The 26633-nt window shown below is 39.0% G+C and overlaps 2 protein-coding genes across 5 annotated transcripts in view; both read right to left on the reverse strand.

Annotated features, from left to right (window-relative positions):
* Positions 1-1637: 1637 nt before the first annotated feature.
* LOC141551445 (cathelicidin-6-like) lies at positions 1638-5762 on the reverse strand. The gene is made up of 4 exons (XM_074283104.1): positions 5512-5762; positions 4657-4764; positions 3755-3838; positions 1638-3259 (listed from the first exon to the last, which is right to left on the reverse strand). Exons 1-4 carry the CDS (start codon positions 5695-5697, stop codon positions 3161-3163), a joined length of 477 nt encoding a protein of 158 aa, XP_074139205.1. The 5' UTR covers positions 5698-5762; the 3' UTR covers positions 1638-3160.
* A 16219-nt stretch (positions 5763-21981) lies between these two features.
* KLHL18 (kelch like family member 18) overlaps positions 21982-26633 on the reverse strand; it is a 77926-nt gene continuing 73274 nt past the window's right edge. For all 4 annotated transcript variants that reach the window (XM_074311402.1, XM_074311311.1, XM_074311489.1 and 1 more), the window contains 3 exons: positions 25789-25893; positions 25241-25352; positions 21982-24264 (listed from right to left, as the gene is read on the reverse strand). In XM_074311402.1, coding sequence (XP_074167503.1) covers positions 23878-24264; positions 25241-25352; positions 25789-25893 — 604 coding nt within the window. In that variant the 3' untranslated portion in view covers positions 21982-23877. The remainder of the gene's footprint in view (positions 24265-25240; positions 25353-25788; positions 25894-26633) is intronic.

Consider the following 26633-nt stretch of genomic DNA (forward strand, 5'->3'; position numbering starts at 1 on the left):
ATATATATATAATGTTTAATATATGCTTTAACATATTTAACATATATTGATCTACCTGCCATCTTGGAGAAGGACTAAGGGGAAGGAGGGGAAAAGTTGAAACAAAAGGTTTTGCAATTGTCAATGCTGGAAATTTATCTATGCATAAAATTTTTGTAAAAATAAAAAAAATTTTAAAAAGAAATTAGGCCCTTATCAGAATTTTTGAATGTAAAAATGTTTTCTCAGTATACTGCTCCCTTTCTAATCTTGTCTACATTAATTTTGCTTGTAGAAAACCTTTTTAACTTAATATAATCAAAATTATCTATTTTACTTTCAATAATGAACTCCAGTTCTTTGACCACAAATTCTTTCCTTCTCTACAGATCTGGGAGGTAAACTATCCTTTGTTCTTCTAATTTGCTTGTAATATCACTCTTTATGTCTAAATCATGAACCCATTTCAACCTTATCTTGGTATACAAAGAAAGCTGAATCTTATCCAATCATTCTGCAAAAGTCAATACCCCAAGTGTTCAGACTCAGGTACCTTCCAAAATCCCTCAATTCTTCCCATTGGTAATAATTGTTCCTATTTTCATAGTATATTAGTTCTCAAATTAAGACACTTTTTCAGTGATTCTACAAGATTGTGCAAAAGAATTCTAAGATGTTGTAATTTCCAATATAATAATAATAATAAGTGTTTTTCTAGCACCCACTGTGTGTGGCATTATAAATATTACCTCTTTTGATGCTTACAACAATTCTAGGATGTAGGTACTATTATTATTGCCATTTCAAGGTTGAGGAAACTCAGGGGAAATGACTTGCCCAAAATCACAATAGGTATCAAGCCATATTTAGATTCAATACTTGTTCTAAGCCTGATACTCTGTGCACTGTAGCACCACCTAGCTGCTAGTAAATACCAATAAACATCTCACATAAACCAAAGAAAGTTGGGGGCAGGGAGGGAAGGAGGAAAAAGGATTGTGGGGGAAAAGTCCTCAATAATTTTTAAGACTGTATAAGGTTCCTGAAGCCAAACATTTTGAGAATCACTGCTCTAATATTACAAGTTTCATAAAATGTTTTCCTCACAATACCCTTGAGAAGTAGGTAGTGCAAGTATTATTACCTGAATTTTTACAGAGAAGGTAACAAAGGCTCAGAAAGGTGACTTATCCAGAATCACACTTAACTGCCTCTTGTATTGTTCCTCATGTCCTATACTGGCCTCTTGCTAATATGACCATTTGTTGCCCATCCTTGACTCTCTCAAATCCAAAAGATCACCTCTTTTTTCTTAGATTTCATCTTGATACAATAGATGTATACCCATCTCTATTAGAGCTACAGTTAGAGCCCAGTTGGTGCAGAAAAGAGCTTTTGGAATAATCAGAGGGCTTGAGATCTCATTTTGGCTCTGCAGCTACAATCACATCATTCTCTATGTGAACCCTAGAAAACACCCCTTCTTATCTGTAGAATGAATGGGATTGCACTAGAACAAGGCTTCTTAAACTTTTTCCACTTGTGATCCCTTTTCTCCTTAAAAAATGTTTACACAATCCCGGGTATATAAAATAGAAATATTGCATATAATATAAATATAAATGATAAATAAATAAAATATAAAATCAAATCAAACATTTACTGATAATACATCATAAAGAAATTTATTCTAAAACAATCCTTTAGTATACATATAATTTTAGCATTTATGAAAGACAAAAGCAAATTTGCATGCTGAGATGGATGTGTTTGATTATTTTTTCATAAAGAATTTAATCTTGGTGGAATATTTGACACCTTTACTGTTGTCAATTTTTTTGTACCTCCACATTCAAGTATGTGACCCCATATGGGGTTGTGACCCACAGTTTAGGAAACTTTGGACTAGATGGCCCAATCTCTTCTGGTCCTTAATCTATGCTCCTATGATTCTAAGATCACTATTGTTTTCACGTTGCCTCTCTACACTTTTGTATCATTGTGATGATATAGCTCTAGCCCTGTGACAACTCTGAAGAGATAATTTAGAATTGCCGGTATTCACATGTATCTTGTCTGTCTTCATCATTCCTTCCCAGCCACCCCTGCAAAAATGCCAGTCCATTTGGGGTCAGAAATAAAGTGACTGCATTTAGAAAAGTTTTTTTTTAAGAACTATCATATTTTACATGTATACTTATAAATGTATAGTAATGCATATTCAAACTGTATGCAGATAAATATGAATGCATATATATAATGTTTATGTGTCTATATGTGTAGGATTGTTGTAGATTTTGTATATGTCCACAAGGCTTGTTTCAATGCTGTTACCTTTGAGATCTTGCCCCCTTCAAGTAGTTTTGATTTCTGCTTGGAGGAGAGACGAAGAAGGAGCTATGAGGCTGGATGCTTTGCTCTCTTTAGAGAAGGATACTATCCTAGAACCACATCTTATCTGTCCCTTTGCCCCTCCAAATAAAGCTAGTCTGTAGTAATATTGTTTTTCCTTATATTCAAGGCACTCATTAAAGAGGAAGAAGTCTCCCAAATTTATTTCTAAAGGCTTCACTCCATTCCCACCAAATTCTAGGTACACAAAGACCATCACAAACACCAAATTTCAAAAGCTCTTTTATCCAAACAAACAGCAAACAGAAATCAGAGCAGTGATACAGATTTGAATATACCAGACAATACACATATTGAATGAGCTTTCCTACTGAGAGGAATATATCTCAACTCAACTAAGGAAGAGAGAGATTGAAGAAAAATGGAATATGGTCAAGCCTATGAAAGATATTCCCAGCTCCAAAGCCAAAGTCAATCAAAAAAGCTCCTCTGAACCACATGACTCGGTAGCCCACAAGTGGTAACAACATGTCCATACATCTCAACAGATACTCTAAGGCATTTATGTCACAAGTCATCACACACCTCCAGGAAACAGGTTCTCCATCGCCTTTTGTGATGTTTTGTGTGATGTAGCACCTTGTAAGAATCCTAACATCCTTTGGCATGGGGACATACCTTTTGTGCCAATCCCCATTACTCATATATATTTTTTTTCTGGAAGAGTGAATTAGAAAATAAGGTAAAAATGCCAGGGAAAAGACTTATATTGGCCGGACTGGGGGATACAAGAAGTCAGGATAAGCTAGACCCATGAGATATTTCTTCTTTACTTGCCTCGGGGAAAGAATACTATGGTTTGAAGCACATTAAAAGCATTCCATGGCCTTCTCCTTCTTTTGTGACGGGATCTTCTGAAGCGACGGGGCTGCAGAGAGAGGAGATGGCCTGACTCAGACTGCACTACTGGAGAGTGAGGGGCTCCTATCCTCTGGTCCTTGTAATAGGAGCTGGACATAGAGTCTGGGCTCACTCCTAAGAGCTAGCTTAGATCCTGCCCAGTCCCTGGTTTTTTCCTCCACCCTTCAGGTCTAAGACTCCCAGAATGCACAGGGACAGCTGGGATGTGGTTGGAGGGTGCATTTTCTAATCTGTTAAAAACTATGCTCTAGGCTAAGCCCACTTGGATGAGATGCAAACCCTGGAGTGTGGCCACAGGTGCTCACAGCAGCCCGGGTGTTGCCCGTGATTGCCCTGCTGTGGCCAGGCCTCCCTCTGGTGACCAGGGCAATGGGAAAGGCAGGATGCGATCTCCCTGAACCAGTTCTTCTATCCCCAACCCTCACCCATGGAGCTAATAGGATCAACCCTGAAGGATCAAATACAAGGGTGTGGGACAGAGAGAGAAAAAGGGAAAACTCACTGCTGAGGCTTCTGGGCCACAGGTGAGGACGAGGGCAGAAATGTCCTGTTCAGTGGATGCTGAGGCTTGACATTCTTTCACCAGCTGTATAGGGAACATCCACAATGAGAGAGAGAAGCAGAAAAAGAGACAGAGAGGGAAGAAAAGAGAGGAGAAAAGGAGGAGAGAGAGAGAAAGAGAGAGGGAGGGAGAAAGGGAGAGGGAAGAGAAGAAGGAGAAGAGAAAAAAGAGGAGGAGGAAGAGGAGGAAAAGGAGGAGGATGGGAAAAGAGAAGAAAAAGGAAGAAATGAAGGAAAAAATTGGGGAAAAAAATCCAAAATGCTCATCTTTTTAGGAACCCAGAGGGTTTAGATCTGTGAAAGCCATACATGCAGTTATTCCCAATGCTACACTGAGTTCCTTCCAGTGTAAGAGAGAAAGGAGGGAAGTGAGCATTTAAGCACTAACTATGTGCTTTACAAATAATACCTCATTTGATTCTCAGGGCAACCCTGGGAGGTAGATCCTCTTCTATAATTGAGGAAAATCAGACACAGACTTGCCCAAAGTCACACAGCTAATATGTGTCTAAGGACCCATCTGAAATCAGGTCTTCCTGACTCCAGGCCCAGTGTGCTTTCTCTACTACACCCCTTTGCTAATATAAGTTCTTGGATCCAGGAGATCTGGATTCTTTCTATTCACAACCAGTAGGCTGTGCCCTTCCAAAGAAATCACCTCCTTGGGTCCCCTTTTTCCCCCATGGGATAAATGGGAGTAGTTATGCTATGCTATCTCCCTCCAAGGATTTCAGAAGTAAACAGACTCTAGGTCCAACAGCCCTGCATTGATGCAATAAGAACTCTCCCCCTCGCCCCTTCTCCAATAGGCCCTCAGACCACTCCTCGCCACAAACTGCTTACCCCATCTGTTTTAAAGTCACACTCTTTTAGGGGGAGCTCCACAGTCACTGGGCACACAGTTTCCTTCAAGGTAAAACTCAGAAACTTCTGGACTTGCTCTTGGGGAATCTGAAAAGAGAAGTTCAGTCTAGATGGGACAGGGCTGATTAAGGGAAGAACGTGTAGGATCAGGGTCATGGTCTTCTCCTGAGTTTGAGAAGGGATTGCCTCCATCTTCAAGGCATTGAGTCAATGGGAAAAAGGAGATGTACAGTCTTGTGAAGAAGGCAAGAGCCTGCTCGGCTAGTAACTGGCTGTGTGATTTGCAGTAGATTACTTCATTGTCTGAATCTCAGTTTCTTCATCTGTCAGGAAGAGAGGCCCGACAGTAAATGTCTCATGAGAATGTTGCAAGGATTTCTTCCTGCCTCTTTCATCCTTCCTTCTTAGTCTCCTTCAGTGGCTCCTGTTCCTCCTCCTGCCTCCTTCAAGATTCTTCTCTATCATTTCTTATTTATTCCCTTGATTTCGATGGTCACTTCCAAGGGTATCAATCTCAAATGAATACCTTTATCATGACTTCTCTCCTCAACTCCAGTCTGGCCAAGAGGCCACATGGACAACATAATAGTGGATAGACTATGGGAGAGTCAGAAAGAGTTGGGTTTCAGGCTCGGATTCTTATTATCTATGGGAACTAACAAATCCCGTCATCTCTCTGAGGTTCACTTTCCTCATCTGTAAAATGGGAACTGGAATAACTGTAATTTTTTTAAAAGCCAATTAAGCATTAGAATTGATGAAAAGAGAAAGATGAAGAAGAAGGAGGTCAAGCTAGGTATTGCCCTAGGAGAAGAGGCCAGAGGGAGCACTCACCTGACCAGAAGGAGGAGCGTGCACTTGCAGTAGCCAGAATGCATTCTCTCTCCCATATACATAGTTGTAGAAGTTAATGACTGGAGAGAGGGCCTTCTCATAGCTTAGGAAAGGCTGAGGCGAAACCCATGTAGGAATGAGAATGGCCACACTGGCCAACAGCAGGAGCTTCCCTAGGTGCTCCATGCTCCTTCCTCTGCCTCAGTGAGCCTCAGTCTGTCCCTTTTATGTCCCCCCTTCTCTATTCTGTTGGGCAACGGGGTTCTTGTCTTTCTTCTGGGCCCTTTTATTGGATTTCAGTCTGTTATATGGCAGGGACAGGGAGGGTATGAAGGAAGCAAAGCTTGTGAAATGCTTTCCTATTCAGAGATGTGCTAACATCACAGACAAGGGATGGGCCTCGCTGCCTCCGCTTAGGTGGAGAAGGAGTCTGAGTGTTTGCCCTCTTTGATAAAAGTATTTCTTGAGGATGGGGCCAGACCAGACAAGTAGTCTGAACTTTGGCCCTGGAGTCTCCATCTCTAGCCACCATTTTGGCCTTTGAGAGGAGTTATGTAGGATTACTTACTGTCTAGGGGAGGGGCTGGAGAGAAAGGAGGGAAAAATTTGAAACACAAGGTTTCGTAAAAGTGAATGTTGAAAATTATGTATATGTTTTGAAAATAAAAAGCTTTAATTAAAAAAGCCAAATTTATAAAAAAGAGAGAGAGAGACAATTGTAGACAATTTTTTAAGTTTACCTAAATCTTATATATTTCTACCATCCACCCTACCTTCCCCTGTCTCCTCAGATAGGTCTGTCTGTCCATCCCAAGTGCCCATATCCTTGAGGTGATAAAAAAAGTTTCCTCATCTCCTCTCAGCTCAGTCTCAGCAACCAGTCTAAATGGATTATTCTTGGGAGTAATCATTTACATTGTAGGCTGCAGGGTCATCACAGGGTGCTGTCAGGATTTCTGGCTTCAGGGATACCAGCATTTTGGTCCCTCTTCCTTATGTCCGGCCTCTGGCAGGTACTTAATAAATGCTTAACTTGATCTTGCTCTGACTACTTGGCAATCCGTCCTCCTAATCACAGCAGAAGATCATCCCTATTTCTCAGCTCCCTCAGCATATTCTTGGCCACTAGAAATTAGGCTTTGTCAGAAGTTTCTTCTCATTTCTTGGACTGGACACCACCACAACCACTCCTTCCCTGCAACATTCTTCTTCCCTAAGCCTTCTCACATGCTCTGATGACCCTCTACATTCAGGCACAGGTCTTGTGGGGTTCTGATTTCTTGGCAATGGTCCCAATGAGTTGTGGTTCTCTCACCTTAATCATTATTGACAAGTTCAGATGGGAGTCAGTCATTATGGACAATGATTAACATGCCCCTAATATACATATTAAAATTAAAAGGAGATGGAAAAAAACAGAAATTCAGAGAAATGAGCTCAAGGAACATTGGGTTGGGATTGGGCAGACAGTAGTCCTGCTTCTTCCATTCATTATCCTAAACAGCAGGATCAGCCCAGTGGAGAAGGAAGTCAGCTAAAGGAAGGAAACTTTCTGAGTCCATGAATGTTTGGAGGCCATTGAATGAGTCTGTTTTTAAGTTTATTCCAAATTGAATTAGTCAGGGATCTCCAGATGTGAAAACACTAAGGAGAAACTAGCATGGAGCTGTGAAGCTGCTATTTTGCTGTTATTGCTGTTTTTGAGGGAGGGCTACTTGGCAAAAAACTGGAATAGTTTGCCATTTCCTTCTCTAGCTCAATTTACAGAGGAGGAGCTGAGGCAAACAGGGTTTTAAGCAACTTGCCCAGGATCACTTTTATAATCCAAAAGGAAATGAATTATTTCTCTGTCACTTTGAAGCAGTTTTTCCTGTAAGAAACTTTGTCAGAATTCTTATAATTGTTCAGGTTTCCTTTGAAGCTTGAACCTATCCTTAAGCATAATAATAAAACTTAGGTTTTTGTCACTGTAATTTTTGCATTGAGATATATAGATATAGATGGATAGATAGATAGCATTTATCCCCTACACACACACACACAAACACACCATGTGAATTCAAAAAGGAGTTATTTCTCCCATTGAAGACAATGGCTACTATATCCTGCTCAGTCAAAATGGAACTTCAACATTCTCTCACCAGCTTTGAGGGACACAAAGAAAGAGAAAAACAGAAGGGCAGAAAAGAGGGAGGCACAGAGGAATAAAAAACAGAGAAAAAGGAATGAAGGAAGAAAGTTAATATTAATTAATTAAGATAAAATTAATATTTTATACATAATCAGGGTCATAAAACAAAGTTTGTTCAGAGATGTAATCCAAGAGGTTCCAGAGATATTTGTAAATAAGACAGGAATTTCTCTTAAGGATATAAAATTCTATTAATCATTTGTGTCTCAAGTTATCTCCTTTAACCTCTCCTAAGACAGGAATTTCCTGTTAATTATTTGTATCTTGGGCTATCTCCTTTTATCCTCTTCACTCTAATCATTACTGATTAAAGAAATGTAAATTAAAACAGCTCTGAGATATTACCTCATACCAATAAAATGGGCTAATAGGAAAAAAAAAAAGAAAGAAATAATGAGGGGAGGTAGAAAATAGGGATACTAATGTACTGTTGGTAGAAATGTGAACTGATCCAGCCTTTCTGGAGAGCAATTTAAAACTAGGGCCCAAAGGACTATCAAACTGTGTACATCCTTTGACCCAGCAATACTACCACTAGATCTGTATTCCAAAGAAATCAAAAAGGAAAAGGACCTATAGGTACAATAATATTTATACCAATTCTTTTTGTGGTAGCAAAGAAATGGAAATTGAGTAGACATTTTGTCCTTCATTCTCAAAGAGGACCAATGACATCAGGATGCCCTTGACTTGCAAGTGAATTGGATTTAAGTGACAGAGGGCTGTGTAATCATCAACCTCACTTTTCTCCAGAGTCTTCAGAGTTTAGAGGCAATACAAAGGTCAGGACAACTGGGGATGTGGACATCTACCAATTGAGGAAGTTCTAAACAAGTTGGGACAAAGGATTGTAATGGAGTACTATTGTGCTATAAGAAATGCTGAGCAGGTGGATTTCAGAAAAACCTGGAAATACTTGCATGAACTGATACTGAGTCAGGTGAGCAGAGGCAGGAGAACAAACAGTAACTCTGTGAGATGATCAAGTATGATTGACTAAAATCTTCTCAGCAATAAAATGAGCCAAGATAATTCCAAAAGACTCATGATGGAAAATGCTGTCCACATACAGAGAAAGGAGTTTGTTTTTTGTTTTTTTGTGGCTTTTCCCTTTTGTTCTGTTTCTTCTTTCACAATATGACTAATGTAGAAATATATAATTACTTTACATGTAACTAAGGAAAAATAAAATATTAAACAATTTTTAAAAGAAAAAAAAAGAAAAATGAATCTTCTGATATACACCAATATAAACAGAAATGCCATTGTAGGTATTTATATATCTGCACACAGATGGCTTTGAGTTAGAATCCTTTCTCGAGGTCTTACTGATTATATGCACCCAGATGAGTCATCAAAAAATAAAACAAAATGCAGCCTCAGTTTCCCACAATTTTTCCATTTGTAAAAAGGAAGTGATAATAGTTGCCACTTTCTAGGGTTAATTGTGAAAAATCTTAATTGGTTTGGAAACCTTCAAATGTCATGCAAATTTCTTGATATACATATATACATACACAAATATCTATCTATAGGTAGATAGATAGATAGATAATGTGTGTGTATGTGGCCAGGGACTAAAGAATAGTCCAGATCTATGATTTCATTCATACATAGGGATCCCATTATAGAAATCCCCTCCCTTGATACAAATGGAAAACTTGTCTGTGAGAAAATTATTATTAGTCACCCATTAATATCAGAATATTAAATATCATTAACATTTAAAATATTAATATTTTCCCTTTATATTTTCTCATTTAAGTCTAGTCTCTCAAGGACATTTCTGACCCTGACCAAAGAATTTACTTCACCTAGCTTACCTTATCTTATCTAGGAGAAATTGCTCATTATTTATTGACTAGGTGGAGGTAGATTCATTGATTAGCAGAGTAGTCTGGCTGGAGATGAGTCTTTTTTTTCCCAAGAGTGACATAATCAGAGTCTTGTGCCCAGTCCATCATTAGAATAAGCCCACTTCACATATTCACTATCTCATTAATTTTTAACCAACCAGAGTTTATTTCCTCATGTTGGGGTACTCTTCTAGGGCTATATAAACATTCAGTAGCCCCTAAAGTTTATCTTTGGGTTATGAGAGAAAGCCATTGACCTCAATCTATTATTTGTTAGCCATAATCCATATATTGATTATTAATTATCCAGCATATCTCTTGGACTTTTCATTGGTCAAAAGCCTAATTTATAGGGCCACAGACTTGGAGCTACAAGAGACCTTAAAAATAATCATAATCCAATACTCACATTTTACAGATGTGAAAACTGAGAATGAATAATGGATAATAGCTTTGGCCATTTGACTTAAAGAAAAGTTAAGTGCCTTTGCCCAGGGTCAAATAAACAGTAAGGTGGAATTTTAACCTACTTCGCTGCCTTCAAATACTGTCCATTCTACCAGATTGGGATTAAGGATAAACATAATAAGTGACACAGGCCCTGAAGCCTGTGATCTGTGCTTTAATTATGGGAGTTGGGAGATAGTGGTTATACACTTGGAAACACATGATTTCCTATGGAAAGGAAAGGAGAAGGAAAAAGAAAGGAGGAATTAAAACTACAAAAGCAGTAAAAAGGAAAGCTTAGGGTCAGCAACAAATCATACATAAAACTGTAGCTTGGATAAACCTTGGGGAGATAGGTTAAGGTGTCCAGAGAGGATTTTTGACCATAGAATTTTAAAAACTAGAGCTAAAAAGGACTTCAGAAACCATCTATCTAACCTTTTCTTTGTACAGATGAGGAAATTGAAGCCCAGGGAGTTTAAGTGTTGAATAGGAATTCTGGTCCTCTGATTCTAAGCCAATATTCTTTCCATAGTATATGTGAAGGTAATGGAGTCAGACTTGCATATCAGGAAAATTACTTAGGTAGCATTTGAAAAATGGCTTGAAAAGGGGGAAAAAATGGAAAACAGGACTGCTAATTAAGAGGCCTTAAAGATAGTCTCAGGTGAGGAATAATGAGAGCTGAACTCAAACACGAGTTTTCTAAGTAGAAGATGGAAGTGAAGGATTTTGTAGAGACAGAATCTAAAACACTTGGCAATTGATAGCATGAGGCAGGTTAGGGGAAAGAGACTATGACAGAAGACTGGGATTAGAAGCAAAGCAAATGTCCATTGATCAGGGAATGATTGATAAACTGTAGTGTATGGATGCATGGAATCTTACTGATCCATAAGAACAGAGAATTTGGGAAAAACTAGGCAAGTTTTGTATGAACTGATGCAAAACAAAGTAAACAGAACCAGTGACCACAATAATGTAAAGGAAAACAATATTAAAGGCACCAGAACTAGTCAGCTCAGTGACCAACGGAGAACTGAGAGTAAAGCATGCATCCTGCCTCTTAGAAAGAGAATAGAAGGACTAAGTTGCAATGTATGGCATATAGGGACAGCTAGATGGCATGATGGATAGATCTCCATCTCTGGAGGCAAGAGGACCTGAGTTCAAATCTGACCTCAGATACTTAACACTAATTGTGTGAGTCTGGGCAAGTCACTTAATCCTATTTGCCTTTAAAAAAAAAAAAAAAAAAGAGTATGGCTTATGTTGTCAGACATTTTGCTGATTTGTTGGTTTTAATTTCAAATAAATTAATGTCAATTTGTTTGGTTTCACTGTACTTTTTTCTTCAAGGGAAGGCTTTATAGAAGACAGAAGAGTCATTGGGAAGTGAAATAATAGGAGAAAAGAGCATCAATAAGAGATTTTTAAAACGATAACTCAAGTTTTGAACCTGGGTTACTGGGAGAATTGTGGTTAATAATAAATATTAATATTAGTAATAAATATCAACAATATAATTAATACAATAATCAAATTTAATATTAACAATTAATATTGTAAATCATGAAGACTGGACACTTAGGCAAGTTGACCAGTCCGTGGTTTCAGATCATTTCTTTACTACTGATCAACCCTCTGCCAGGTAAGAATAAGAGAGGTGAGGATTGCTACATGGAGTTACAACAGAAAGGAAATTTAGTCATGAACTTATTAAGACAGAACAGGAAAACTTTAGAAACTAGCTCCCTTTCTGGGCTGGAGATAAGGCCAGGTGAAGGCAGAAACGTCCAAATGATTGTCATTAAAAGATGACTTCAGAATCTGGACTCCAGCAATTCGAATTATCTGTAAAATACCATGCAATAAATACACTACAATAAGCATTTGAGAGGCTATGGTGTGCAGAGTAGAACTAGATTTTAGCTAAGACTTAGTCCCTGCTGTTTTGGAGTACACAAATTATTGGGGGTAGAGTAGGGAGAAGAGAATACACAAGGAGAGCTCACTATAACATACATAACTGCAGTGGAGACTCTATTAGTGCAATGAACACTTTGACAGATTCTACCATGATAGAACGGCTTCATATATGATTATGGCAACATATAGTGGGGGTTTGCTGAGGACCAGTCTAATTCAGTATAGTGAGGGTTAATTCCAGAAGGCTAGATGTTCAATAATGAACTTGTGGTCATGGAAACTAATGAAACAAAGAAAAATTACAGAATGACCCTTACTTATGTGCTTATGCTTTCTTTCTTCAGTGATGGTTGCAGAAAATGATAGACTTGTCAAAAAGCACAGGGTTTTATTATGTCTTACAAATATTAACAATTTAACTTAATTCTAAATGAGGGAATCCTTATCCACAAACTAAAAAATGGACAAAATGCAGAAAGAAATGAGTAATATTAATCTTGATATTCTCATTACAAATTCTTCTCAATGAAGAAATTAGTCAAACCATCATGGAGAACAACTTGGGAATCGTTCATATCCTTTGATCTAGAGACCTGAAAAAAATCAAAGACAAAGAAAACTCTCTCTCCACAAAAATAGCCATGGCAGCTGTTTGGGTGGCATCTAGAAAAATGGAAATAAAGTGGATGCTTTGCTTCTAATCTCAGAATCATCCTTGATGGTTTCCTTTCCTTCTCCTGCCACCTAAAGACTTTTTTCCTCTTTTGAAAAAAAAAAAAAAAGTCTCCTAAGGGTATATGGATAGTAATGGTATTGTTGGGTCAAATGATATGCATACTTTAACAATTTTTATTTAAAGTTCTGAATTGCTCTCCAAAATGGCAGATCAATTCATATATCCACCTACAGTGCCCTATTTTCTCTGTTCTTCTACATTAGCTTGAACAACTGTCAGTTCCCATTTTTGTTATCTTTGCCAATCTGATGAGCATGAGGGGGAACTTTTAGAGTTGTTTTAATTGGATTTATCTTATTATTAGCTATTGGGGGTGTTTATTATTCATTGATAGAAGCCTGGAGAGTCAGGAGTAGAACTTATGTGGGGTCTACAGGACATAAATCTTGGGCTTGGCAGGAAGTGATGAGAACTTTGCCTACAGTAACTCTGCTATGAATAGAAAAAAAGATTTTGAGAAATGTTATGGAAATTAAATCAACAGGTCCTGGCAACAGATGTCTTAATAACAATAATAGCTCCAAATTCTGTACCATTTTAAGCTGTTCTTTGCTAACAATAACCCTCTGAGAAAGACTGCACAATTGGTAGAACCTGCACTTGAAAAATGGGAAAAGCTCAGGAGATGAGGTCCCTTATTCATGGTTACATGGCTAGAAAATGTCTGAGGGCTACTCAAAGCCAGATTCCTTGACTCTGGATCTTGTATTCCTTTCACCACATCCCTCTTCTACTGTGTGTTGAGGGGCAGCTGACTGCCAGGTACAGGGCTTCTATTTCTACCCTCCCCCCCCTCGCCACCCTAATCCCATCAGATGGGTGCAACTAGCTTGTTAATCAAAACTGGAGTTTCAGGAAATGGAGGAGACACACTAGGAGACATCCTCCCAGGCCAGTGATCAACCACCTCTGCATCTTGATCTCCCTGGCAGTAGCAACACAGCATCACCCACTATTTTAGGCTAAGAAGTACTGTTACTTAAAGGATTTTTTTTCATCTGCTAGGATTTTCTTGCCCCAAATGTTTTATGAGTTAAGTGAAAGAAAGTTGCCTTTGATTTGAAATATGATTTTGTTCTTAAATTCCTATATGATTTTGAATCTTTCTGGGGGTCTCAGCTTCTTCATTTGAAAAATCAAAAGGGAGAGAACTGAAATGATTTTTGATCTCTGGGGGTAGATTTGGGGTGAAAAGGAAATAGAAAATTGCCTATGAGGCTCTATTATGTAATTTTTTTCTGCTCACTCATTATTTGATTCCACCGGAGGATGGGCCAGAGAACCTAGGATCTGGTAGCCTCTGAAGATGCTACTTTTTGTCCTGCCCCAGTGAGTTAAAAGGAAGCTCATGGATGGAAGCTGGAAATGCCCAATTGTTTTTAGAGTCCAGTGCTAGTTGTCTGTACCATAGTCTCTCTGATAATCATACTTTCTGCTTATCCCTTTTCAGCTTAGTAAACAAGGATTTATTCAGCACGTGGAATAGATTTTTTTTCTCTTCTTTCCTCTAGCCTTTTTTTTGCACTGTGCTGGATTAAGCCTTCATCATTTCCCCTCTGGACTAATCAATAGCCTCCAATAGTTTCCTTGACTTCCTCCTTCTTCTAATCCATCAGCATACCCAGTGAAGAATGCAATTTAGGCTTTGTGCTTGGGTTAGCAGCTGCTTCTGGGAACACATTTAGGGAAATGTTGCTATTGACTTAGACCTTTGTTCTCTGATTTCTAAGTTGAATTCACTTCTAAATCCAGGCTCTAGAACACCCCAAACCTCTTCCCCATTTGATGCCCGTTTTTCACTGAGTTCAGATGTGCCACCTCCAAATCCTAATTATCTCCTTGCCACTGTCACCAAGCTTGAGTGCTCAGGCACTCAACTTTTGGGGTGCACAAAGCATTGTGTTGGGCACTGGAAAAGATATAAAACCTAGACATAACTCCCTTCTTGGAACTCAGCTTGGTGAGGGGGCTAAAGCTCTCAACACATGTTGAAACCAGTTTGGGGTGCAATACAGAGTGCTATATGAGATCTTAGAGTCATGATTTACTAATCATTTACAAATTACTAATCATTGACAATTGAGTAGGGGTTTTTCATGAAAGACTGAGGTGACAGCTGAACTAAGTTTTAAAGGAATGAATAAAAATGAAGAGACAAAGGGGAGAAGGGAATTCAAGGAATATGGAGAAGCATGATCAAATGGTAAGGAATTGCATGTGTCCTGAGCACGGAATGGGTAGAAGAGATAAGGCTGAATGGGTGGTGTGGTACCTGATTGTGGAAGGCCCCAAATGCTATGTAAGGAAGTGGAATTATATGCAAAAACAGAAGTGTTTGGACAACTTTTGAGAAGATGTTATCACTATACATGAGAAGTACATGTATGGATGAATTGAAGATGGAGGGAGCAGAAGCAAGAAGAGATTATTTAGGAGGCTGATTATAGCAATTCTACAGGCAGATGGTAATGATAACTAGTATTTTATAAAATGTGAAGATATGTAAAGTGCTTTATATATGCTATCTTATTTGACCTTTACTGTATGATATAGGTGCCATTAAGTAGCCCAAGATTGAGAAATTAAAATGCCACCCTGTGGGTCATGTAGTTAAGGTTTCAGGATTCAGAACTTGGGACTCCAAGTCCAGCACTCGAGACCACTTCACTACCTTGTAATGAGAGCTTGTGCTAGAGGGTGGCACTTGGAACAGAGAAGAGGGAAACAGCTCTCTATTCTTCACACTGATTAGCATTAAGTGTACATTTTCTGAGGTTTTCTGTATAGAGTTAAGCGCATATAACTTAAAGGTAAATATAAAATATATAAAACAAATATTCTACCCTACCCAGGTAGGAAGGGTTTTCGTTTCTTTTATTTCCCAAATCCCCATAGTGTAAGAACATCACTCTCTGACACAAATCACTGTACTGTCACCATCTCCCTTTGCCAGTACAAGTTTCATAAAGCTCAAAGAATGAACAGATTTATTTAAAAGTCAATACAATGGATCTACAATATTATCAATCTGACCCTTCAATTCAGTTCATTCATGAGCTGCAGCACATTCATGAATTCTCATCCTGGGTAATTCTTGTTTACATTCTTTACTAGATCCTCTCTGAAGGGTTTGACCTTTTCCTATTTCCCACACATCAATGCAGCTGCTAAGCTGCTTGGTATAACTCACTCCATTATATAGCCATTGCACCTCCTACCCAACCATGCACTTTCTCCCGGGTATGCTATAAAGCCAAATCTGGTGCATAGGTCACAGAAACAAATAGGGCTTATGTCATGTGAATCAGAAATAATGAATAGGGCTTCCATATGGCTTATAAAATAACAGTAATTTGTGATCAATGTCCTGAGGCAGGGGTCCAATCAGATATGTTCTATGGTCTCTGTCTCTCTTTTTCTGTGTTTGTGTGTGTGTGTGTGTGTGTGTGTGTGTGTGTGTGTAAGATATGGTTTTCTTATCTCAGCCACACTAAAAGTACAAAGTTACCCATTCATTATCCATTGAGCCTTCATGAGCACAAAAGCTTTTCTTCCTTGTGCTGATTTGTCCCTCCTTAGGCAGGTTGCTGGTCCCTCCTCTCAAGACACTTACCATATTGGTGCTGAACTTAGTAAGAACACCTTAGTATGCTTCAGCTCAGGGCTCCAGAGCACAAGTGATCCCCCAACCTTGTCTCCCCTGTCGTAGGACTTGAGGGGTGTGCCACAATGCCCAATTAGCATCTCCCACTGACTTTTCAGAAGAGCACACACAGCCCCCTTTACATCAGCAAATCCCTCCAGGAGTATATACCTTCTTCAAGTTACCCAGAGAATTTTTTTCCACCTGAATTTTTTTATTTTGCTTTTTTGGTGTCAACTCCCAGTAAACTGTTAATAATGGGGGTGTGCTCAATATTAGTGTCTATTAAGAACTTCCCAAAGGAGTTTTTTCTACTGTCTGGTCTAGGATTGCTTTACCAACAATTCTCCAGTAGAGGGAGAGAGTCAACCCCTTTGGAAGATAATCAGAACAGTACTTAGTCTTTTCCTCTAGCTTTAAGACAGAAGCCAATATTGTAGCGATGGGGGAAGAGTCCAGAGCTCCTCTTCTCTTGGTCTTCCCTGGATCCAGTTCTAATGTGGAACCAAACAAAAGGCTTCTACTCCAGATTTCTCTAGTTGGCCCAGTGATCAGAAACATCTTCCCTGCATCTTACAAGAGCTTCTTAAATCTCGCTAAATTTAAAATAAATTTCATAGACTGATGATCTCCTCTTGGTCTGCTCCTAACTTCTCCCTCTCATTTTTTTTTTTTTTTTTTTTTTTGGACCTTACAAGTGGTTCTTTGGTTAATATGGTTATTAAAATGACTTGGAGTTACTTCATACATCATTCAGGGAAGAAGGGGTTGACTTGGGATGAAACCAAAGTATTTCAGTATTTCCATAGGATGAGAGAATTCCTTATAGTCCTGGACATATTAGAATTCATAGTCCTCTGTGACCATCTCCAATCAATTTTCTACATTATTTCACACTATTTACTTTTCCACATTCTATCTTACAGATACTTTGTAACTCATTATTCCTGGTTCTAGAAATTCCTTTACTCAATCACAGTCTAAACCTAATGTCTGGAACTGTATCTTCATCTCTACCTGTGGAAGACTTTTTTATTCAAGGTCAAGCTCAAGTACCATGCTTTCCCTCATCATCTTGGTTCCAAGCAATCTTTCCCCACTCAAATTTTCATACTCTGGCTTTTTTATTTTCATCCCATTCTACTTTATAAGCTCCTTGCAGGAAGAGATTGTTTTCATTCATGGTCTTTATGTTAGCACCTGAGATGGTGCTTGACATATTTGTTCATTCAGTTGGGGCTTGAGGGGGACCCCAAAAATGTGGGGGTAACAAAACTAGCATTACAAGGTGTCTTAAAAGAATTCACAGGCTTGGATCCATCTCCAAATCAAGGGCAAAGTTTATCATAATTGTAACATTAAAGTGACCTAAATTACAAACCAATTGAGCAAAAAACCAGAAGTAGGGAAGTAAATTTAGAGGGGGGAAAATGAGAACCAGGTGCTTCATGTTATTGATATGTTAATTTTATGGCTTAGAAGTGGAGTTGAGGAGCAGTCTGGTTCTGACTTTGTGTGCAAGTGAAGTACCCATAATTCTCTGGGCCCAGCTTATGGAGGAATCTTTCAGAATTGTGTTTTTAGGCCTGAAACATCACTAATTCAAGTAAACACTAATTTTGTTCTTTTCCTGCATCAACTTCAAGCATCTCATTATTGTTGTTCTTTTAGTCTCAGAAACCTCTTATCACTGACCAACAGGCTGTCACCTGCCAGAAATATTTGTGACCTTAGCATCCTGGTCATATAAACTAGGTCAAGTTAGCTTAGAGGAATAAATATATCATTTCTAACTACATCACTTCCAAGGCCAGATGGCCTTGGTTATTGCTATATCCCTTGGTAAAGATACTGGAGTTGTTTGGCATTTCCTTCTCCAACTCATTTTACAGATGAGGAAACTGAGGCAAACAGGGTTGACTTGCCTGTAGTCACAGAGTTAGTAGGTGACTAAGGCTGGATTTGAACTCAGAAACATGTCTTCCTGATTCCAAGCCCCGTGCTCTATCCATCCCTTATGCTACCTAGTTGTCCTATTTGACACAGAAGGCACTTAATAAGTGCTTGATGATTGAATGACTGTGCTCAAGTCATATTCCCTCCATTAGATTGTCAGCTCCTGAGAGCAGGATTTGTGCCATCTGAATATACCTCCTTTGTTCATCCTAAAATCAAGTATGATCATGTCACCCACCCACCTCCTCTGCTTAGTAAACTCTAATGGTTCTCTATTACCTCCAGGATAAAGTATTATTTTGCTGTTTGGCATTTAATGCCCTTCACAACCTGGTCTCTATCTACCGTTCTACTCTCTATGAACTCGGTAATATAGCCATGATGACCCATCCAAAGTTTACGCAACATTCATGAAGCACTTTCTAGGTGTAAACCACTGTGTTCAATATTGGAAATATTAAAATGAAACAACAAATATGACCAACTCTCAATTTTCTCTTTCACTAGTTATGTTGAGACAGAGAGGTGAAGAAGAAATGTATTCCAGACACACAGGACAGGAAGTAGGGCTAGCTTGACAGGCCTTAAATATAAGAGAAGTTTATGCTCACTCCTATAGGTAATAGGGAGTGAAGGGGTCAGGTATGTCCGTTAGGAAAATCACTTTGGCAGCTGTGGAGGATGGATTGGAGAAGGGAGATTTGAAGCTGGAGGTCCAGATAAGAACCAATAAGAGCTGAACTAGGTTGCTGGCTTAGTGAGTAGGGATACATGAGAGGTTGTGATGGTAGAATCAAGATTTGGTGATTGATTAGAAGCTGTGAACCTGGGTTACTTGGACCATTCTAGTGGCCTAGAAAGAAACAAGGGAATATGAAATAGGAGTGGAATGTGGGTAAAAGAAATGCTGAGTTTGGGATGCCTACAGGACATCCAATTCTAAATGTTTAATAGGTAACTGATGATATGGGACTGGAACTCAGCTCTTAAACTAAATATGAAGATCTGGAAATGATAATTAAGGGAGCCAATGAGGTAATCTATGAGGTACAATTCTGTACAATGAGTGTACAGAAAGCAGGTCCTGTCCAAGGCAGAACTCTAAGAGTCATGAGGTGAGAGCAGGAGGAGAAGCAAAGAGAGGATCCTGAGTATATCCAGAAATAATCCCAAATGCTGCAAAGAAATATGCTTGGAGATTAAACAAATGTTTCCAGGATTTATTATCCAGTTGAATTCATACATGTATTTTCTGAGTTCTGAGCTTTGTGATCTGGTGCCGGGATGGATGAATACAAAGTTGGGGAAATGAAGTGAGAGACATAATTGTACAATGAAGCCTACTAGAATCAGTGATGACAAATTATCCTGTAGTTGAATTACTTTACTTTTTAACAAAGATTTCAGTTGGCTAGAGGCTAGAAGAACCAATGAGTTACATTTGGAGAAGTCCTAGACTAAGTCCAGGAAACCTCCTGGAATCAGAATGCTGTGACTGAATCTGTCCAACTTTTACTTACCTGTACTCATCCTTATAGGACTTTTAGGAAATTCAGATTCTTACCTCCAAAATAAAAGACCCCTATATCTCCAATAATATATGGAATGATGAGAGGAGTCAGACAGCAAGGGGCTGATCATATGGTCCTGGGGTAGAGAGCTGGTCTTGGAGCCAGTAAGTCTGGAGTTTTGAGTCTCACCTCTGACACATGTAGCCTGTGGGACTCTGGGGCAGGCTCCTTAAATTCCCAGTGCTCCTCAAACTTTTGTTCTCAGTATCTTTAAACTATTAAAAAAAATATATTGAAGATCTGTCCAGAGTTTTTGCTTATGTGGGTCATATTTATAGATATTTACCGTACTTAAAAATAAAAACTAATTTTGAATTTGTAGATCCTCTTAAAGGGGTTTCAGAGATCCCCAGGATTCTCTGGACCACACTGTGAGAGCTACTATTCTAGTTTTAGAGGACATGCCAGAGTTGCAGAGGCAGCTTTCTGCACAGTTTCTGACTCCTATAAGAGCACTTCCCAAAAACTCCAACTTGGTTTCTCTTCCCTTCCCCCTCCTTGCAATGTCAGCAAAAGGGAACCGTGGTAATGAGATTGTTTTGCTTCTTTTATTTTCTCTTTGGCTTTCAACACAAAAAGACATATATTCTAAAGAATAAAAAGATAACCAAATTGCAGGAGAAAAGCAAGTGAACATTGGATTAGTCTTTTCTGGTCAGATTTTGTCATCAGGCCAAAAGGCTAGTCCACATCCCCACTGCTTACACTAATCAGAGGAAACTGGATGTGCCAATTTCTGAGATGGGGGGGGGGGGAGGAGAAAGCACAATTGCAGACCAAGGTACCCATATTTACTTGAATCATTGTGGTCTTCTTCCTCACATCTAGGAAAACTGGGGAGGCACAACTAAGTTTTCATTCACAGAACTTGGAGAGGTGTGAGATCTGATCTCATAATCCAACCAAGCTCCTCAGTCCTATTAAATTTTAATGGATGAAGTTTCCTAAGGACATCCTCATCTTTAAGTGTCAATTTGACTGAATTAAACTTCAAACCAGACTAGCATAACTACCACAACATCAATGTAGCCATCAGACTAGAAACCTTTCCATGGCAGCGTAGCTGCCCTTAATGCTAAGAAAAGCCACTCACGTAGTCACCTATACTCAGAAGCTGGAACAAAACCAATGACTAGGCCTTCTAAAATTTAAATCTTGACTACCAGAGTGTACCACATAAGTGATAGTATAGTTATGAGTGAGCTAGATAGTATAGTTATGGATGAGCAAACATCACTTTAGGGACTGGAATTCAGGTTTTAGTAGTAAAAACAGAATCTGGCAAGATATGAACTTAAGCGTTCAATATATCTGGACTTAGCTATTTAGAGATTTATGAGTGCCATGAAGACTTAAATGATGTTAGATTTTAAGATACTGTCTTCAAAAATTACAAAGCTTAAAAACAAAACAAAACAAAACCCCCAAATTAGAACTGTTAACAATCTTTGTTACAAAACAGACAAATAAAAACACAACAGTGTCTGCTAGCCAAAAGCAATTTCTCATTGATGGGAATTAAAAAAAAACAAACAAGCTTGAGTACCACTACTTGTGTTCAATGATAGTAAGCCTTAAAAAGGAACAAAAACTCTAAATTTTATTGCTCATGTAGCAGGATCAATCTATAAATTTTCTTTTAGAATGGTATTTCTTCTAAAGGTGAGAGATGAGTACGGGAGTAAGAGAAGGATCTCATATGGGGTAAACCTCCAAACAAAACCAAATGTGGAACATAGGGTATGGATCATCAATTGGGAAAGGAGAATCCATAATGGTGTATAAGACAGAATGCTGCCTTAAAACCAAAGACTCTGGGTTTGAAAACTGAATGTGTGGTCTTGGACAAGTCACCTAATCTCTGGGGGGGAAGGAGGGAGAGGGAAATTGTCGAAAAACAAAATGAAAAAATTGGAAAGATGTCCTCTGTAACATCGTTTTCAGCTCTAACTCTGTAACCCTATGACTATTCCAGTCTGGTTCTCTAATTCCATCACTCTAGACAATGACCATCTTACTACTTACTCCAAGAATAAGGTGTCTTCTTCACCTCCATTGTCTTCTAGCAGAACTTTTTTTTTTTTTTTAAATAAAATCAATTTTGACATCAGAAGTGAAAGGAAAAGTCCATCATGCACACATTTACAAGTCTCATTTTATTTTCCCAACTTGTTCTGGCTCTGTTACAAAAGACAGTGGGATAGGGAAAGCCTTTGACTCCCCAGCAAGCCCCAGAAATAACTAGGGAGTTTGACTTCCCTGCTATAGTAAAAGTTCTTTAAGAAACAGTGTCAGCAATCTGCAGGGTGCTCTCTTGTTCATAAACTCACTTTATTATGTTAAAGGTCCCAACTAGAAGTGGAGGAGAGGCTGGACTCCCATTGTGAGTCCCTTGGTAGAGCTATGGAAACACATAGAAAAACAGAACTTAGAGGTGAAAAAAGGGTGTCTGGTTTTTTGTTTTTTAACATTTTTGTTCTGCATGCCATACACCCACCTTGCATAAATCCAAATGGTCTGCATTACTGGTCTGCCAAGGACATTTATTAACAACAACAACAAAAAAAGACAAACCCTTGGAATTATAGACCAGTTGGAAGCACAGCAGACCCAATGGCAAGCTGAGGATAAGGAATTCAGTTGGCTAGTAGTTGTATCCAACTCTGGAGCTACCAGAGAGTCATTGATGTACATATTGTGAAAAGGACAAATGCAGGAACTAAGACCTGAAAAGTGAGGGTTGGATACAGCCCTGCTGTTTTCCAAATGACCAGAAGGTAAAAGTGAGAAAAGGAAAACTGAAGAAGTTAGAAAAAAACAAGAGCTGTGAGTCCATCCTTAGAGAATATGAAGTAATGAAAGGACTTAGGAGTCCTGGCTGACTTCTTGGAGCACCAAGAAAAGTGACTGATGGCTGAGCAGGGAGCAAAAGGTTCCAGACCTGCTGTACCTATGATTAAAAACTTCTGTGCATTTGTTGCACTATGCTCCCTATGTGATGCACATCCAGTCCAAAGACAAATTTAGCCTTAAAAAAAGCCTCTTAGCCTTAAATATCTGCCTTTGATACTGGATTAGATCACAAACCAGTTCTTGGTATACTACAGGCCAAAGCCCAGCTTGGATTCCATGCACATACCAAGTCCCAGAAAATTTGTCATATTTCATACCTGCATAAGTGCATTTCTTTGAATGTTTGGCAGTTCTTTGTTTTATACAAAGGTTTGCTGCTTGTGTCTTTTATCCATTTTTTTCCCTTTCTGCAAACCCAAAGAAGTGGTTCACTTTTAAGAATTCCATTTCCTTTCCAAAATCAGGAGAGAAAAAAATTCATATTCTTCAGTCTAGTTTTCAAGTGTCCTTTTTGTTTTGTCCAGATCAAGATAAAAAAACCACATTCAAACTCCAAACTAAAACATGAGAAAAACCTATTCGCTTCCCCTCATGCACCTATGCAAGGATATAATCCTATGTGCTCTACTCTATCATAGAAGGAACATGATTTTTTTTGCAACAGACAAGCTGCTGCCATTAAATATACTGCACTGTTATTAGGGTCATTTGCCCTGAACACAGAGTGTACACCTTCTCTTAACCACAGACCCACACATTACACAGGGTTGGGCCACTGCAGCTGCTCCATGGAAAATCCCACACATTGTGGCTAGAAAATACCCAGACAAGGATAGGTGCTGGGCATGAAGCCAAACTAGGAAGGACTTGGAGCCCCTGGGCAAGCTGAAGTGTGGGAGCTAGATCTGAGTGGAGCATTTCATGGGCATCAGCTACTGAGGAGGGTGCTGCACCATGAGATGGCAAGCCACGGAAAGCCCAATGGTGACAGCTTCATGTTGTGCGTTTCAGTGATCGTGGCCTGTCGGGCCAGAGGGCCGTGTGGTGATGACTTAAGCACCTGAAAAACTGTACCTCCTGTGATTCCACACTACACCCCCAGGAGATGCGCTGCTTCTTCCCAGGATTGTCACTTGAAGGATAAACCCACGGTTTGACCCCCACCCCACGTCCCACTTCCTGTTTTAAATGGTGAGAAGGGGAATGCAGCCCACCCCCACCCCTCCTTCATGACACACCATGGGGGCCATGAACGTCCAGCGGTTTGTTTCTGGGTCATACATCTCCACTGAGCTCAGGTTGGACTGTCCATCATAGCCTCCCACGGCGTACAAGCGCCCACAGTTTGCTACCAGGGAGACTCTGCTCCGGCGTGTGTTCATGGGGACAATCAGGTACCACTGGTCTGCCACAGAACTGTAGACCTCAGCAATGCTGAGGAAGCCAGAACCATCGTATCCCCCACAAACAAACATCTTGCTACCCAAGGAGGCTGCTCCATGACGGCAACGTTTATTAAGCATGCTGGCCACTGGGTGCCAGGTGGCTGTGTGATGGTTGTAATATTCCACCTGTAGGGACAAAGGAAAGCTGGATTTCAGTCTCCACTCAAAGTTAAATCTATGATGTTCCATGGCACCATTCCTTCTCTTCCCATTGACCACTGGAGGATTCTAGGCTAAACTCTGTTACTCATATGAACACAAAATGATCTTGTCTGATCCTCAACTTCTTCAGCCATATTGTGGGGCTCACCTTGTTCCCCTGCTTCTCAAGTGAACTGTGGAGTATGCTGTTCAAGGGCAGGTTAACCTTTTTAAGTACAAATACTAATTGTACATGTCAAACAGAATAAAATCTTGAACAAATTATGGTCCTTTAATATAAGGAAATTTTAAGATCACTAGTAATGAGCAATTTGAAGAATATAAAATTATGGAAAGAGATGAAACAAATGCACAGTAAAAAAAGTAGGATCAGGAAAACAATATGTCCACTGACTACTATAAAGGACATATCATAGAAGAGGAGTAAACCAAGAACAGAAGGGGAAATGGGAGGAATAACGGAAACACTGTCATCATTAATATTTTTAAATTGAAGATAGTTTTCACTGAGATTTAACATTAGTTTGTTATATTGTTTTAAAAAATACAATAGAAAAAAAAAACAAATGATACTAAAAACTGCTCAGAAACTTAGCTAATAGAAAACTGTCTTGTACATAATGGTGACTTAATAAATATCAGATACCATTAATAGGAGGACATGTAAAGAGGGATAGAAAATGTGCTTTAAGGTGGAAATGGTAGAAATAGTGATGAAGAATTTGGTTTTGTTTTTCTTTTGCATTTGTACTAATTCTTTAGAAGTTAGGAACTAACTATGTATTAAGTAAGGTGACTTGTATTCCCTCCAAAACTTCTCTCCCTAGGTAATTCCTTGTCATCATTTTTGCAGGTGACAGACTAATACGTAATGAAGTAAGGAACACATGCTTAGGAATGGGAATAAAGAGCCCCAAACTCAAAAGAAATAGAGACTCACACTGTTGAATATCTGTAAACCATCATGTCCTCCAGACACATATATTCGGCCTTCAAATACGGTGACACCTGCCGCACTTCGGTTTGAGCTCATTGGGGTTACTATAGTCCACCTTTAAGAAACAGTCAAGCAAGAAAAGTATACATTATATTCAGTCAGTCTGCTGGGCTTCTCTGCTCTTCAGAAGCATTTGGTTAGAGCTAACAAGACACTGTAATATGAGCTTTGCATAGATCTCCAACACAAAGTTAACTCAACTAAATTATCCATATTAACCAAAGTATTTCAATAAAACAAAGAGTTTAAGTTTAAATTGTCCTTAAATGATCTATTCAATTCTTCCTCTCTTTTGTGAACTTTTAAATCTTTGGTTCACTCAAAACACTGATCCTGAATTTCTATAAATATACAAATGGAGTCTTTGAGTACCAAAGCAGCACATTTCTTGAATCCTTCATAACTCATTTAACTGCATGTAAGCTCAACCCCCCCAAATATTCATATAGCAAAGGTATGAAAAAGCACCAGGCTGAGATGGGCGCTCTTACTTGTCTGTTTCAGGGGAGTACGTCTCCACAGAATTGAGGGAAGAGTTGCCATCATATCCACCACAGACATAGATTTGTCCATCCAACACAACCGTTCCCATAGCACTGAAACACAAGCACAGGAGAGCAGGCATTAGTAAATCACATCCTCATTCTACTTCCTGCATCAGTACCCATAGCACCCAATAAAGAGACTACAAGCCATATCAGATTCTAGCTCAGAAACTAACTGTGATATGGTGAAGTCATTTTCTTTCTCAGAGACCCTGCTTTCTTCTTTATGGTCCCTTTTAGCTCTTTTTCTCTCTCTGATCCTACTTATAAATCTGATGTAGCATTTTGAAGGAATATGCAGTAGATATTCAATTTTTAATCAATCGATCAACAAGTATTTATTAAGTACTCCAGGCACTGGAAGAAAAATATTCTCTATTAGAAATGAATTTACACTCTTATAGTGAGACAAGTTCATAATTAAACACATATCCATATCCATATATACCTACAACATAAACATAAATTTAATAAATACAAAGTAAAGTACAAATGTGAGAGGAAGGAGGGTTCCAGTAATAGTGGGGAAGGGTCAAGAAAGCCCTTTCACAAAGAAGATGGTGTTTAAGCTGTATCTTAAAATATAAAAGTGATTCTGAGTTGTAGAGAGGTGGAAAATGCATTCCAGCCCATGGGGACTGGCCAGTGCAAAGACATAGGGAGGTGTGTAGAACAACTGGAAGCAAGTACAGCTGCATTGAGATGAACAGGAAGGGGGATTTTGTCCAATGAGCCAGAAAGATAGGTTCAGGACTAGGTTGTGTAAGAGCTATGTGTTCATATCTGCTCTT

This window comes from Sminthopsis crassicaudata, chromosome 1 (genome assembly GCF_048593235.1).
Source record: "Sminthopsis crassicaudata isolate SCR6 chromosome 1, ASM4859323v1, whole genome shotgun sequence".
NCBI classification, from domain to species: Eukaryota; Metazoa; Chordata; class Mammalia; order Dasyuromorphia; family Dasyuridae; genus Sminthopsis; species Sminthopsis crassicaudata.